This window comes from Chroicocephalus ridibundus, chromosome 1 (assembly GCF_963924245.1).
Source record: "Chroicocephalus ridibundus chromosome 1, bChrRid1.1, whole genome shotgun sequence".
Classification (NCBI taxonomy): domain Eukaryota; kingdom Metazoa; phylum Chordata; class Aves; order Charadriiformes; family Laridae; genus Chroicocephalus; species Chroicocephalus ridibundus.
In genome coordinates this window covers 73004039-73020342 of record NC_086284.1, presented here as the reverse complement: position 1 = coordinate 73020342, position 16304 = coordinate 73004039, and the positions used below count along the sequence as shown (strand labels likewise).

At 43.7% G+C, this 16304-nt stretch overlaps 1 protein-coding gene across 4 annotated transcripts in view; it reads left to right on the top strand.

Annotated features, from left to right (window-relative positions):
* Positions 1-16304, top strand: part of NPAS2 (neuronal PAS domain protein 2) — a 109342-nt gene that overhangs the window by 85009 nt on the left and 8029 nt on the right. For 3 of the 4 annotated variants that reach the window (XM_063339476.1, XM_063339502.1, XM_063339491.1), the window contains exons 9-16: positions 828-910; positions 1807-1913; positions 3106-3253; positions 3864-3945; positions 4646-4787; positions 5510-5616; positions 5786-5878; positions 11726-11872. In XM_063339476.1, coding sequence (XP_063195546.1) covers positions 828-910; positions 1807-1913; positions 3106-3253; positions 3864-3945; positions 4646-4787; positions 5510-5616; positions 5786-5878; positions 11726-11872 — 909 coding nt within the window. The remainder of the gene's footprint in view (positions 1-827; positions 911-1806; positions 1914-3105; positions 3254-3863; positions 3946-4645; positions 4788-5509; positions 5617-5785; positions 5879-11725; positions 11873-16304) is intronic. The other variant, XM_063339482.1, reaches the window with a different exon arrangement.

Genomic DNA, 16304 nt, shown 5'->3' with positions numbered 1-16304 from the left:
TTTTATACTAAGCATGGGGCAGATGGGATGGAATACCCTGTTGGTCAGTTTTGTGTCACCTGTCCTGTCCCCTCCTCCCCACAGGTGCAACCCCTCTACGCTTTTCCGCTTCCGACCCTCCAACAGGGCAAATAAAGTTACTTGACCTTGGTTGTTATAGCAATAAGTACAAGCAGGAGCCTCTCTGCGTACCATTCCTTGGCATGAACTATAAACATAGGTCTTATCACTCTGAGAGCAAACAGTTTCTGCACAATATGCTGTTAATTTCAGAGAGTTTAGTTAGTTACAAGAGGCTTAGATAAAAAGTAAAATTACTGAACAGAAAATTGGTTGTGTTTTACCCCGAACCAGGCAGTGGGAAGGAGAGTGTCCCCCTTTCTCAAAGAAGGTTCGGAGGACAGACGTCCAAAAGGGCCAGGCAAGGGTGATGGATATCTTAAGTAACACAAAGAGAGCAAGGAAAGATGTGGAAAACCCAGGTGGGACCAAGCACAGGCTGGATGTTGGGAAGGGGCATTTGCTCCTTGGGGCCGTGGGAGCACAGCTCTCACACCCCGGGCACTGCTCCAAAGCCATAAAAACTTTGGCACCCCAAGGAACAGTCATAGCTCTTAGTCAATGTACATCGCAAGTCCTTCTCTTCAACTCCTGCAAAAATGTTGGCATTGATAAATACAATAGATTGCTCTCTGGAATTTGCCAGAAAACGTGTGAATCCTGTGTTTTCTCCTCTTATGCACCACGTATTTATAGCTAACAAAAGCTAGATGAAGCTGAGGGGTGAAGCTGCAACTCTCAGTAAGTCGGTTTTCTTCACCATACAGGAGATGTGCATCGTGGAAGAACCTCTAGAGGAATTCACATCAAGACACAGTCTGGAGTGGAAATTTTTATTCCTGGATCACAGGTTGGTGACAAGAAAAGCACTCCTGATTGTGTTCGGTGCTTGTCTACTGGTATTTTCATAAGTGCAATTCTCTCAAATAGTGTTACGTTTCACATCTATACAGGAGGGCAATCACTGAAATTCCTACAAAAGATTATATTTACTATTTTAGTCTGCATTTATTTTTATCAGTCTTTTAAAACAAAACTACTCTGTCTCTCAGGCCGAATTTGTGACTAGCTTGTTCTTGTTTGCTTTAAAAATATCAGTGGACCAAATTCTGTCACATGGCAAAATCATCTAACTATTATACAGCTGCGGAAATCATTGTTTCCAAATCCAGCCATCGATTGTGTGTGTGCAATTCCCACCGAGTTACGGAGGGAAAGTCTGCGTTGGCCTTGAGGCAACTGCGCTGGCAAAGGTACAAAGGAATTGCCTCAGCTCGCCACGGACAAGGTCTGCAGACACTCAGAGGGAAGCGGCACAGATGATCTCCCCTCCTACCCCCCTAGTCCTGGCGGGAGATAGCATCCTATCACCTCGCCACAGGTTTTTCCCCTGTGCAGGGACTGCGGGAGCTGCAGCAGAGCTCCTGACCGAGGAACAGCCAGGGAATGGCTCCCTCACAGCGGGTTCTTGTGTGAAGGTCCATGAGAAACAGAGTTGCCTTTCACAACCACATTTTCCCCAGAAAGATGGGGTTGTCATGGCCGTGTCCTGCGGGGAAAGATGCCGTGCCCAGCTGGGCATCCCGGGAACAAGGCACGGGAAAGTCGGGATCTCGTCCCCTGGGGTGGACGACTGCACACCAATTAGCAAGAGCAGATCCAGGCTTTTTATATATCTATGTCAACATGCAGAACCGCTGTTTCTTTCATGGTTTATGAATTCACTGATATTGTGCCTAACCGCAGAGCACCGCCGATTATAGGATACTTGCCTTTTGAAGTGCTGGGTACTTCTGGCTACGACTATTACCATATAGACGACCTAGAGCTGCTAGCAAGGTGCCATGAACACTGTAAGTATCGCAGTTCCTGTGGAGTCGCTGGGCCACCTCTCCTCAGTGAAATGTCGTTCCAGTTAAAATGGGTTTAAACTTGGAAGGGGAGGTTTGACCCTGGCCTCACACCTGTGTGTCTTAGCGGAGTTATAGCAGACTGGGGGCACCGCAGCTGATCAGCATCTGGGCCAGGCTTACTGAGCTCTGAAAAATACAATTTTACCTTCCGTATCCCCGGAAGCGGTCAGCGAGGCTCACCGAATGGATAAAATACACCATATTAGACCCCCACTCTATTAGTAAAGAATATACAGGAATAGTTCAAGCAATCTCAGAGGAGATCCTGATTTGTAAAATTCTGGCAGATTATTTACCCTAATGTTGTTCACCATGTATTTGGGATTACCTGTGATTATTTCAATACAGTCTATCAAGATTTAATTGAAAAACTCTTTCACTAAGTAAAGAAAACGAGGCAATCCTTTTCAAATATTTGCTTACAGAACTGGCTGGTACATCTCATCTTATCACCTCTGGGTGGCCTGAAAATATCCCGTCAACATTAGTTTTTATATGTTGACATAAAAACATAGAAAAACTAAAAAGGTGCATGCTTGGGAACCCCTTGAAATCACTGAGGGGAAAAGCAGAGATTAATTTTGTCAGTGAATCTTTAAAACCTCTAATACACACCAGTTTATTGCACTTTGAATTCTTGTCAGCCTGGGAATTTTCTTTCAGTTTCAAATGATTTTTGCACAATGTTATCTCCTACACTCACTTCATTCTGAATCCATCTGCACACAATACTCATCTTTTCAAGCATTTTTATCCTGTACTTTTCTGCTACAGAACTTAAGATGATCACTCTTAGAAATTAATCCCAGATGCCTAATTAAGCAGTATGTGATCAGCACATAAACCAGGGTAAGATCTATGTTTAAGTTGTAGCAGACATTAATGCATTAGTGTCCAAAGTTAAGGTTAATTGTACCATGTAAGAATGTACCTTTCAAAGTGTCAGAAAAAGATACCTACTGATCTTTATGATATTTGCTCTATCACAAGACTGACAGGACCACTCACTAGAACGGTGCTTAGACGCCTAGCTCCCTTGGGAATCGATGATACTTTTGTCACGCTTTTCACATTTCATGCCATTTTCACATCGCAAATTGTGCTACAAGCTGTGTGTATTTTCTGCTGACAGTGATGCAGTTTGGCAAGGGGAAGTCGTGCTGCTATCGGTTTCTGACCAAAGGACAGCAGTGGATCTGGCTCCAGACCCATTACTATATCACTTACCACCAGTGGAACTCCAAGCCAGAGTTCATTGTGTGCACACACATGGTGGTAAGGTATGGAAAATCTATCAACCGGCGGGGACATAAAGGACAGTAAGATAAGGGCATCCTCATGACTGCCAAAATTTTCTCTTAGAAAAATGATGTCTTTTATGTAACGAAAAAGAAGACTGACCTCTCTGAAGGATATATGTTCATTATAGAAAAATGACTGGACTAAACCTTACTTTATCCTAAGCTTGATTTGTCTGCCCCTGTTCAGGGGCAGATTAACTGTTGCATTTTTCCATTTTGTGCAAAAACAGGGAATAGATAGATCCATTCACTATTCTAATAATTAGTTAAGCTCTAATCCTTACAATGTTTTTTAAAGAGATGTGTGTAAGCTTTCCAGTGAAGTTATAAAGTGGTTGTAGACTGTGAACTTGACCTTTATATAGGCTTCTTTCTTATACCTCTTGACTTCAAGAAGACAGGAACAGAGCAAAAACTGAAAATTAAAAGTCTCTCAAATGTTATTCAGTAGCATCTGACTTAAATGATTTTTCAGCTGTTCATTTAACCTGTAAACTGTTACAATAATGTGCTCCTCTATTTGCTTAAAGCACATTTTATGAAATATAACAATACCATGTTGATACATACAATTATATTTTACATTCAGTTATGCAGATGTTCGGGTGGAGAGGAGACAGGAGATGGGCTTGGAAGAAGTGTCCTCAGAGGTTGTGTCCTCAGCACTAAAGGTACAAAGAGAAAAGGGTTTTTTTCATGAAAATATGTAAGAATCACAACTTGTTTCTGTGTTAACATCACTGAAGTCTCCAGCATTGTCTTTCTGGGTGGATTCCCTCAACTTCAGAATTCATTGCTCACTTGAATAATTTTAAAGTAAATGGGATAAGCTCATGAAAAGATAAACCTGGAGATCAGTAACAGCCACAAATTATGTGGAACATGGGCAGGGGCAATGTGAGGTATCTCCACCTTTCTTTGGCAAGGTACTACACTTTAAAGATTCATTTGGACATGTTCTGGCAATCAGCCTTCTTGGCTACATCTCGGTGATCTGCTGAGGGAAGAAAGAAAAGCTCCTCCTCGGTGCATGGCTGAGTGTCTCACAGAGGTTGCGGCCGCTGTCGCATCCAACTGAATGCAAAAGAAAGATTCAGAAAAACGTCTGAAGGCACAAAATGATTATGGCAGTAGCTTGCTATTTATTTCCCAACTCAGTGATAGCTCTTTGTAAAATGCATTAGTTAAATGCTATTTGGAAGGGACATTGACATATCTGCCCAGGTCTTCTGCTGGCCTACCTGGGTTTAGTTCTGCTCAAGTCATTTTAGGCCAGCCAAAGAACTGGGTGTGCAACCATTACTAGATGCTTTTCAAAATGTTTTCACCCAGACAGATGCAATAGCTATTCCCTTTTTTGGTTTCTTTTAGGACAGCGGCACCAGCTTGGATCCTGAACAGCACTTTAATGCACTTGATATTGGTGCCTCAATCCTCAGCGCTAGTCGGACACCATCAGCATCATCCAGGAGCTCACCAAAATCTTCCCACACACCCAAGTCAGACCCAGCATGTGAGTGGTATTCCTGGGTTCCTGCATTATTTTGAATTTAGCCAAGTTACAGAATGCGTGCTTATATACCACAGCTGCTCATTTAAAAGTTATTTATGCGGTATTGATGACATGTGTTTGTCACTGACAATGAAGTGCGTCATCTGAAATGGTAACATATAAGAGGGAAGGTTCAACTGCAACTGTCCAAACACTGGAAAATGAGTAGCGGACTGGCTACGAGTCCTACTGTTTCAATCTGTTATGAAAATGAGGACTTCTGTCTTCAGATTTGAGGGCATCAATATGAGGCCCCTCTAGACTTTCATGAGTAATAACAGCCTGTGGGTGATTCGCTTCTGGCAAAGATTCAGGATGTTCCAGACAAGACTTGAGCACACCTTATATACTCCTTCTGCTCCCTGGTCAGGGAGCCAATGAGCTAACCTAAATTTATAGTTATTTGGCCCATATGAAGGGAGTTCCAGCTGTTTTACAGCAGCTCTTGGGTCCTTCTGCTCCATTCATTGCAGTACAGAATCATAATCCATCTCATTTACTTTTATCTTTGCCCAGGCCCTCCTTATCAGTTTAATTTTACTGCCATTGAAGTCAACAAGAACCTTGACTCCCGCTGGAATTTAGCCAGGATGTAATCATTTCTAGCCAGGTCTCGCTGTAATTCCCGCTTCAAACGGGGGTGATCTCCAGCCTGTGAGAACTCACTGGTACTTTTCTTGCAGCTACGCCAACAAAGCTGACTGCTGAGTCTAACACAGCCTTGCCAAGAACACCAAGTGCGCAGCAGGATTTATCCGTGCATAGACTCAGTCAACCCACCGCTCTTCAGGTAACTTCACAGAGACATCAAAATAGGCAGACGGTATAAAGCATGTGCCACATACGCCGCTTAGCAATTAAAAACGGCTTACATGGAAGCCGTGGCATGAGAAGAAACCTAAAATTTAAAGGAGCCAAACTTATAAATAAAGTTTTGTTTTGTTTTGTTTTTAACCCAGGTTTCTTTGCCTTCTCAGCCTTCATGTGAGCTTCTTCCACAGCAGTTGCTGCCTCAAGCAACTCTGCAAAATCAGCCTGCACCTCTGGCACAGGTTAGTTGGGAATTTGGAAGCGGAATAGGCCACTTGCCAATCTCCTGATATTTTCTCTTTTTGGAGCTTACAGGTTACCTCTTTAGTAGCTAAAACCCCCAAACGTACCACCTCTCAAACACCTAAAATATTGTGGAAAAGTTAGCTGAATTGTACACTTGCGTGTTTACACATCTCTCTGCATACAGGCATTCAGAGCAGAAGACCAGGTACGCGTAGGTTCAGGTGCACACACACATCTATTTCACAGGAGGACAAAAAACAGGTGGAAAAAAGAGTTTTCAATTTTGCTTCTACAGAATCAGGTCCCGTCAAAATCAAGGTCACAATGAGAATTAAACCCCAAAACTAACAAAGACACACAGTCCGCCTAAAAACACCTGTTTGGCTGTGCTGATGCAGAAAGGGATGCGCAAGTTCAACAAAACACATTTCGTGAGCATGCCAGTAGCAGGGAGGATGCCACAGGAGACTAATTGCTCCAGTGAAATCTATTAACCCATATCTCAAAAGTGGGTGATGGCCCAAAAAGCCACCTCAGCAATTCATTTTCCGTGGATTTTGAAGGAGCAAATTGGAGTACTGTGTTCCCATCATATTGTTTCTCTCCTGTGATCATGCTGTGGTGATACACCCCCTCATCCTCTGAATTTAGAAATGACAGAGTAGTCCTGGACCTAGGCTTCTTCTACCATTGGTATCCTGTACTTGCTCACAAGATCCCAGGGTTTCTTCCTGTAGCATATAAAACATAGAAAGTCCTGAGGAACCCTGCTTTGAAATACCAAATTCTCATTTATCTTCTATGTTTAATATTCTTTTCACGACTCCACACCAGCATGCAGCGAAGAAACAGCATATCAATTATCTGCTCTGAGCATTCATTTTCTTTTACAGGTATTTCTCTCCGTTATTCATTAATGCACTTCCAAACATCAATTAGTTTATTTATTATAAACCCACGCATGTTTTGTTTGACTTTTTTCTACCTCCCTTTCTTCTCCAACAAAGCTCTTTGTGAAGAGATGCTTTACCAGTTGCTTACCAAGGGCCTCGCTGCCTTCCCCCTTCCCAGTAAAATGTTCTTACTGGCACGCTAGTTCCATTTCTTCTCTGCCAAATCGGAGCGCCACTGAGTCACGTGGCCACTGGTTTTTGGGCTGGCTAAATCTCAGTGAAAGGAAGAGGGCTGGCTCGAGTCTGTCTACACAGGCAGCCCTCTTCTCAACTGGCAGAAAAGTCACAGCAATGCGCCTGGCAAAGCTAAAGATGGAGCTTCCCTCGATACGGAGCGGGGAAATAGCACCAGGACGCTGCAGCTCAGGTTGCCGAGGCTCACATCTCATAGCAATACTCTTGGGAAAAGTAGCAAGTCTCCAAAGACTTGGGTGATTTTCATAAAACATGATGAAAATTATGAAACTATTCTGTACTTCCCACCTTAAAATAATAAACGTGTCAGCCTACAGCAAGATAACCCATTATTTAAAAGACAAGGTGCCTGCAGCACTAAGCAAGCGAGTGCCAAAACCCAGGTACGCGTGCTTCCCACCACCACCATTTCCTCGGTTTCTCAGTTGACCATTTCGCAGCAGTTTAGCGGCAGAACACAAGTTCATCGCTTTCAGCTATAGCGCGGCCGGGCGCCCTGCTGCCAGCCCAGGAGGAGCTGGGCAGGTTGCTCCCCTCTGCTGTTCTGCTGCTCACCCTCAGCTGAAGGTGACCCATGGCAGAGGCTGAAAGGCAGAGTGCCGAGCCTGGCCACATAAGGACCCGATGCTCTGACAGGCATCCTTGCGGCTAATGTTTAGCTATGGGGCAGCAGCAGAAGGGGAAGGACATTTTAAATGGCCACAACCGCAGCGAGCAGCCAGCTTCTGCCTCAGGCACCATCTGCTTGAACTTTGATTAGTTGTATTTCGAGCAAAGGCTGCGATGGTTTTGTCTCCGCCGAAATGTGGTTGTAGCTTCTGCCTTGCTTGTTTGAATGAACAGGCAGTGCAGCACTAGATGTCGCCTGAATGTAAATGGTTTACTTTAAACCAAGTGCTCCCTATTAGAATATTTGTTTGTTTGCCTTCCTCATTGTAATAAATTAAAATCCCTTACAACACAGCGGATGCTGATGACTGAATAATAATTAGCACTAATAATCCGTTTGGGATTGCGCAGGTGTTATTGAGAAGACAGGAAGAAGGAACAAATTGTTTGGTGAGCTGCAAAACTAATGAAACTCGGTTTCCCAGGGGCTGTACCTTGCAAGGCTGGTGCAGCGACCCAGCTTTTCCCCCAGGAGGAAGGGACGAGTGGATCCCTCTCTCCTTCGCTCAGCTATAGCTTTCATGAAATTACAGCAACCTGCTACTTTTGAGATTCTCACAACTCTGTTTGCATGTCTCTAGCATTAGCCAGAAGGATGGGAAGTGGGAAGGTAGGCAGAGATGAAAGGAAAGCAAGGAAAAACCAAGCTAAAGAATAAAGTGGGTCTCTTTTCTTTACCCGGCTACCTATTGTCATGAAACTTGGAAGAGAATGTCTTTGAGGTGTCCATCCTTTTGTTCATCACATCTGAAACTGGGGATCATCCTGAAAGACACAGGGGCCGTAGGTTCCCCACCATGGCTGCAACCCCCCAGCACCTAGAGAGAGGGAGGGAACCCTGGCACCCTGGGGTGGCACTCAGTAGAGAGAAATGTCCCTCCTCGGGCACGGTCCAGCTGGCCTCTTTCAGACGTCCATGCTGGTGGGGAGGAGTCACAGCCCAGAATGGCTGGTCCCTCTCCCCAGGCTGTACAGCCTACCTGGGCCATCACCACCATCGAGCCTGTCCCTACGCGAACGCCTGCCAACACGATCCCAAAAGCATCACTCTTTTTTTCTTTTTTTTTGAGAAAGCTGACTAAAATCATTGCTGTGGGGTTTTTGTCCGCATTAACAAAACCTTGACTAAACTGGTGATCCTTTCATAGGCTTAGTCTTCCATGTTTGACTGTACCTGGAAAGCTGGCACAAGTATAACATGCACTTTTCTGAGAATCCTACAGAAACTTGTACATAAGCAAGTGAGATGAAGAGCAACTTCTTCTGATGGCAGAGTGATAGCTGTGCAGTGTTTTCTGTGGAACATTTTGAGTTAGGATCTTTTAATTTATTATTTCTCCCTTAATTAGTAGATCATTTAATGATCTTCAGATAAATACTCTCTGGTACAGGTCAATTGCTGATAGTGTCCCATTGTACAAAAACAATAGAAGCTTTGTAATCATAGGGGTCCCTGCTGGAGTTATCAACAAATTTGGGGGTGAGAGTGGGAAAGGGAAAAAAGCAAAAGAGAAAGTTCTTTGTCTTCTTCTCTAATGGCTTTCACTCTAGTAGAGCAGCTAATTGTTGCTGGTAAGTGTATTAATACAAAAAGCGCATCAAAAAGAAAACAAAAGGACAATACTAGATAAATATGCTACATAAAAGAAGATGATGAAAAAAAATTAAGGAATAATAATTTAAAATCAACAACAATATGTTTTTCTGTGCCACTTCGCTAAGCCAATTCAAATTCAAAACTAAGGCCTGGAAGTGGATTTTGTTTCTTATTGAGGTATAAAACAATTATAAAACCATCTGTCATAAAATTCCTTACATTTTTTAATTGAAGAAAATCGGGTTCCTTTCCCAAAGTGTCTTCAAGAAGTTCACACATGAAAAGTCTGCCATCAGCAAGTCAGGCAGTTAAAATGAAGCTTTTGAGCAAAATTGTTTTTAATTCCTTTCTGATAAGGACCCTTTTATAGACTTGAGTACTCCTCACTAACAGAGTTCATACAGAGAGAATTAGGTTGCAAGACTCGGCTTTTTAAAAAATCCTGTACAGACCCAGGCTGAAGCAGGACTTGGCTGCATCTCATCTGAGCAAGCCATAGCGTCATTTCACTCATAAAATGAGGGTACCTGGGACTCCTCAGAAACATGGAGTTGGGCTGCACCCAGCAGCACTGGACGCTCCCTTGAGTCACTTGTCCTTGTTCCCAAATGTCAGAGGTTTCCACTCGTCCATTCCGCAGGTTAATACTTTATACATGGAATAGAAAAAGAGAGACACCTCGCTCTGACTTCCCCTCTTTAGCACCAATTAAGAGTAAGACCAGCTTCCCTTCGGGGGGTCTGACACCATTTTTCTGCCCTGGGGGAGGACCAGGTCGCAGACGACAGCGCTGCTGTTTGAAGGCAAAATCGCCGCGGATCACAGCGCTGGAGGCCAAGTGCTCACATTATCTCCTTGGGCAGACCGTGCAAGCTGCAAGCACTCGCAGATACCTCTGCCACCAAAGTGGGCTCTGAGGGCTTCTGCCAGCAGCAACTGCACGGGCCACCTTAGCAGCCCTCCTTGCCCCTAAGCAGGGCTGGCCATGAAGCTCCCCCCCACCTTGCCACCACTCTTGGAGCGGTGACCTGCCAGATTGTGCGGGAAAGCCCCGCTCCACCTGGTAAATAGAAATAAACCTTCTGAAGTTCTCATCCTTTCTCACCTAAAGGCCATTTACTTGGGGATTTCAGCCTTGATGGAGGGAATGTGAAGGTATTTCATGTATTTAGCTGGCTTAAGGCAAAGCAGTTAGGTGATGTAGATCTGACCTATCACATTTAGTTTTCTCTAAGCAGCCAGAAAATTCATTTAACTGTACAGTGCTGCTAGCACCAGAGCTCTCCTTAGTTCCCTTCTTGTCAGCATTTTTGTTTTCCCATTGAAAAGCCAAGTGCACCTCCATGGAGCAAGAAGGCTCCAGCAGCATCCATCAGTTCACCCACTGGAACAACCACAGGAACAGGGCACCATTTTCAAGTCACAGCAAAATCATTATTTTTCTTTTGCCTGGACACTCACAGCACATGTTTTCAGAGAGGTCTTGGAATCCTCAATTACAGAAAAGCTTACAGATTTTTTGAAGTTATTCTTTTTCCCAAAGACTGTTTTTTTTTTTTATTTTTGGAACATGAGCTCATGCAAAGCAACTATTCCAAAGCCTATTAAAGTAATGGTTAACTTTGGTGGACTTTGAATCATATCCAACATGCCAAATGAAACCAGGAATTTATTGCCGTGTTAGTCCCCTCCACACTTATTGAATGATTCCGCTTGGTGCCGGGTATGGCTGCTACCTGAGGCTGCGCTTTCTTCTTGACCCCGATTAGCGATCTCCATTTTATATTATTATTATTATTATTATTATTATTATTATTATTATTATTATTTAGAATAGCCTTTCCCCCACTGAGCTGAGCTATTTATTCATTTTACTTCATGCACAAAAATAACTTAATGAGTATTTCTTGCAGCTTGACTACTACTCACCTGTAGAAATCTAGAAAATGTTTATTGCGGTCAGCTGTCGTGTGATGCTATAGTAAGTCTTCAGCAGAATAAACCATTGCAGCATTGCTATTTCTGCATGGAAAAAGGAAAGCGTTAGTGAAACACATCTGGAATATACAGTTATGACACACTAAGGGCTCCAAACTACAGGCTAATAAAAATAATGCACTCATTTGCCATCCAATTAAGATGCTCTTGATATTTTAATGTAGCATACTCTCAAAAACAGTCCTTCTGATAATTCCCTAACAGAATGGGGTCAGCTGTAAGCAGATCACTCTGAGGCAATTTAATATATGTGCGTAAAATTGAAAATAGACAAGATTTATCTCTGCCTAGATGTTAGTATATTACAAACACGTCTTTTATTCCTTTGGCTGTGCTTTACAATCAAAAAACCAATAACTTCTTACAGAACAATGTTCTATTGAGGCCTGTTTCTATTATAATGACTGATTTTCCCCCCTTTTTTTTTTCAGTTCTCGGCACAGTTCAGCATGTTCCAGACCATCAAGGACCAGCTAGAGCAGCGGACCCGGATCCTGCAGGCCAACATCCGGTGGCAGCAGGAGGAGCTCCAGAAGATCCAGGAGCAGCTCTGCCTGGTCCAGGACTCCAGTGTACAGGTGCGTTACTGCTGGGAGGGACAGAGCAAAGCAACCTCTCTCGCATGGACGTTGATAGGGTTGACAACCTAAAATGAGCTGCAGGGTCCAGGAAACCTGGACATGAGGAAACCAGCCTATCTGAATGAGGATGTTGCCCTCTGAAAGCCTCTTGAGTAACCTACGTCAAAAAAGATTTAAGAGCTCTCTGGAAGAAGAGAAGGAAGAAATATTTCAACCTTAGGAGGAGGAGAAGAATTTGGGTCATTTGCAGTAGAATTTTAACACTTTATCTACTGAGTCTTCAGATTGAGCAGCTGTAATAGAAAAGTTTTTAAGTTCAGACTCTGCAATGATTCTGTCTCTCCAGTTCGTTAGGTTCCATCCAGTCACTGCTTGCTTCAGGTTGGCATCACTAGTGCTCAGTATGTCGTCTGTCCAGCTCTTCCTTAGCCAACAGCCCTCCTTCAGGCAGTGCTCATCTCTTTCATCTGCTCCCCGTTTTCCTGAGCCTACCCCAGCCCAGATACAGAGCACGAGAGATTAATTTCCTTGTCATGTTAAAAAAAACCCCAGAGCTCTGCTGGTGTTCATTTGTTCACACCTAGGAGGTGTCTGAATTTGTTCTTCACTGGACCAGCTTAAGCCTTTAGGGAGAAGCTGACTGAGGCGGCTCTTCTGCCTTTGATACCTCCTACACAGAGCTAGAATTCACCAAGTACAGTATCTGCTTTTAATTCAGCAAGTACAGTATCTGCTTTGTACTACCCCTCGTGTCCACCACACCTCAGAAATAATAGCAAGTGCAGCTCAGTACCTTGCAGGTACCACTTAACAACAAACGGACAAATCATCCAGTTTTATGGAAGTTTTCTGAGCACAGGGTGATGACTGCTATGTTCCTCGTAATTTAACTATAAATGCCAGCTTAAATGACCCTTGCTAGAAATGTTGCATTGGGGACCCACTGTGAGTATTGTACTAACAAGATTCTTTTAGAAGACAAGCTGTCTCACAGAAACGAATGTCTTGAAGAATATTTTAAGCACAGGATGAAAACCTGGGACCTGCTGAAGCCAGTGGGGATTTCGCTCGCAGCTTCCACAGAAATAGACTCTCACCCATCATCAGCATCTGTGAAATACAGTTTCACGTATTAAAACAAATTGGGATTGTATGTTTAGGCAATTAAGGAATCAATGAAGTCAAATTAGAAACTTTGCCACCTAAGTTGCTGCACGTGCACTGCTGTAGGGCAGCACAGCAACGGTGGGTCCCAAAACCAGGACTCCCTGTTCCTGGTGCCATGCAAGTATATAAGTAGACCAGGTTTAACTTCAGTCTATTTCTTCTATTGGTTCTGTGCTGACTTTGATTAATGGGAAGAGAAAGTCTCTCTGCAATTAACTGGCCTTCAGTTCAGAATCATGTCATATGTCTGAAAGCTATTATTGTTATTACGAATATCAAGAGACGTGATATTCTCACTTCCTCTCTTTTTAATTGGGTGAAAACCATTACTCTCTCCTGGTGAAGTCTTCAATAGTCACATACACTCATCCTTTTTTTTTTTTTTTTTTTGCATAATTCAGGCAAAAATAGAAGATCAGAGCACGTTCTTATATGCAGGAAATGGATTTTATTTTTACATAGCTGTATCCCATATGTGCAAGGGTACATTTAATAACCCGAAGACCACGGGACAGATTCTCAGATATGCTCATAGGGAGCTCAAGCAGAGAGAAGAGGAGTCTCAGTGGGTAACTGGTGGGTAGTTCTGTACTGCCCACCTCATACCAATTTGTAGCTCTGAGGTGATTTGTAGCACTTGGGTGATCCCCTCCCCCATGAAGACTGTACCAGGTTGGACCAAATATTTTCCAACCGGTACAAGTTCTCTGGTGTCAGTACTGACCGTTTCCCAGCTTACTGCAGATGCAGAATTGGAGGGCCGCTCCGAAATGCAGGGGCTGCATACCCGCCTGAAGGGGCAATGCTGGATGGGGAGGGTCATCCTCTGTAGTTCAAGTACCTTTCAGTCTCCTCAGAGCAATCAAACAAGGCGATGAGATGCGAGGGGTCACACTGACTCACGGCCAGGCCCTCTTTCTTCTCCCACTTTCTCTAGATTAAAAAAAAAAAAAACAAACAACAAAAAAACACAAAGAAATTACTGTGCTGTTGCAGGGATAGAGTGAGGCCAGGAATTAGCTTTGTCTTATTTGGCCAGGGGCAACTTAAAAGAAAGCTTCACGCTTTTGCATGCCGCGCTTTTGTGACTCACAAGCGGCTAGGAGTAAACTGTTAAATCAGAAATCCAACCACGTGCTTTGCCGCACGGATTTCATCATTCAGGGAGCTGGATGTCTGCAGACATTGATCCGTGTCTATTATCAGAGCTACAAAGCATAGTAGCAAACAGGCGAGCTTTATGATCAAGCACATTTCTGGTCTCTTTAATATTCTGCATCGAAGAGCTGTAAGCATGAGGGAGTGCCGTAGGCTGTCTGAAAAGGGGGAAGTGTTCTCCGTTTTTCCCTCGTTAGCTGTTTTATTAGCATACCTTCCCCACTGGTTCACTCCCTTCCACACAGAAGTGTACAGGTAGCTCTGCAGAGAATTAAGCCCCATTTCCATTTCCTTCAGAGATCTTCAAAACTGTAGTACAGCAGTCCACCAAGAAACGCTTTCCCAACCGGACAGATGTTGAGCACCGTAGTCTGCGTTAGAAACTATTTCCAAGAGCCTTGTGCGATGAAAGATGAAACTAGCAGGAGGGTTGTGGGCCCTGAACAAAACTGTTCAAAACCCCATTAAATCCCCGTTACTGCTTTTCCTGCCAAACTAAAGTGTGAAGGACAGGAGCAGCAAGAGTAACCTCAGAAGTCTGAAGGATGCTGTGTCTGCTCCAGATTTGAACAGCCTAGCTAATGAACTGCGGACGGGGAGGAAGGCAGAAGGGCTGAGCCTGACCAGCCTGCAAGAACTGCAAACGAGACCATCCACAGACACCCATCATTTGCAAACCAGGCTCCCTTGGAAGTCAGTGAATCTCAGCTTCCCTGTGCTGTGCTTCTCATCTTTCCTTATTTTACCGAAAGAAAGAGTCTTGATGTCTGTAATGATGAGCCCAAAAGCTATAATCCCCTGATTATCCAAAGGACAGGTAAAGTCAGAGCCGTCTTCCTCACGACATCTTGCCAATTGATTCATCCATTAGCCGTAGGGACCATCTATCTCGGAATGAGGGGGCAGTGGTGTCAGAGGGTCCCTCTCCTCCCTCACTGCTTTGCTGCGTATGTTAACAAGCTGGCCAATTAAAACATATTTGTAAGATGCTTCACTGACCCTGCAGTCCACAAAATCAGCCACGAGACACGTCATTAGCAGCAGTGCAGTTAGGGGGACGCTAATTTATCTACTTGGATTTGCTTAGACTGGGAAAGATTTCATTCTTTCGTAGGGGGTTTCTGCTGTTATTTAAAGCTGCTGTATTTCAGTGTTCCATGGGAATTCAGACAGGACTATCACAAAAGAGGTACATTATGAAAAAACACCGTTAAGTTTTGTACAAATGAAGCATGTTCGTGCTTTTAGGCTTAGCTAGCAGGTAGAAATTCCACACTTCGATCCTCTCTCAGCTTAACTTTTGTTTTGATGAGGGATCTTGAGTCTTCCAGTTCTGCAGGGACACAGGTTAAATGGCACCATCGCTTCGTGCCCTGAGCTTGTTTTTTCCAGGACATTTATGTTCAGACAGTAATAATGCTGCTTTGGCCATTATAATGCAACGGAGAGTCCCTAGGTATGAAACACTCGCAGCCCTCTCAGGGTATGAACACATGAGCAAATGAAATTGGTTTACTGGGATAAACTTGGTTGTAAATTTATAGCATATTAGCTGCCAATCATTAACTGTGCATGTTCCTACCCAGTGGCACACTCTGGTAATTGCAAAGTAGGTTACTCTGCTGTCTTTCAAGGATAAGCTCCTTGGTCTTCACCTGGAAGTGAGGCATGCACACAGGCAGGTCCCTGCAAAGTACGTCGCTTGCTGCAAGCTCCCACCCTGCCTGATGTTCGCATCAATAGATATTGACTCTGCGTTGGATAAACTTAGTATTTCTCCAGCGCTGTGCACCATGTACAGGGAGGACACAAGATAATCCTCCTGAAGGTCTTAATACCAGTGGGCTCATGCTTCCCATCCTGTTTCTGAAACACAGCACTTGCTTTACCTGTTCTGAATTTTATATCAAATGGCATTTTATCAAGTTTTATATCAATGGCGATCAGTTTCATCGCTAGAGCTAATCAAGTGAGTTCATTTACTAAACATGTCCTCCTATATGCAGAAAATAAACACGAAAACGAATTTTCATAATTTCTGTCTTTGATTTATTCATAATAAGACCTATTTACTTGGCAGAAGTTGCGAGACCATCTGTCTTTC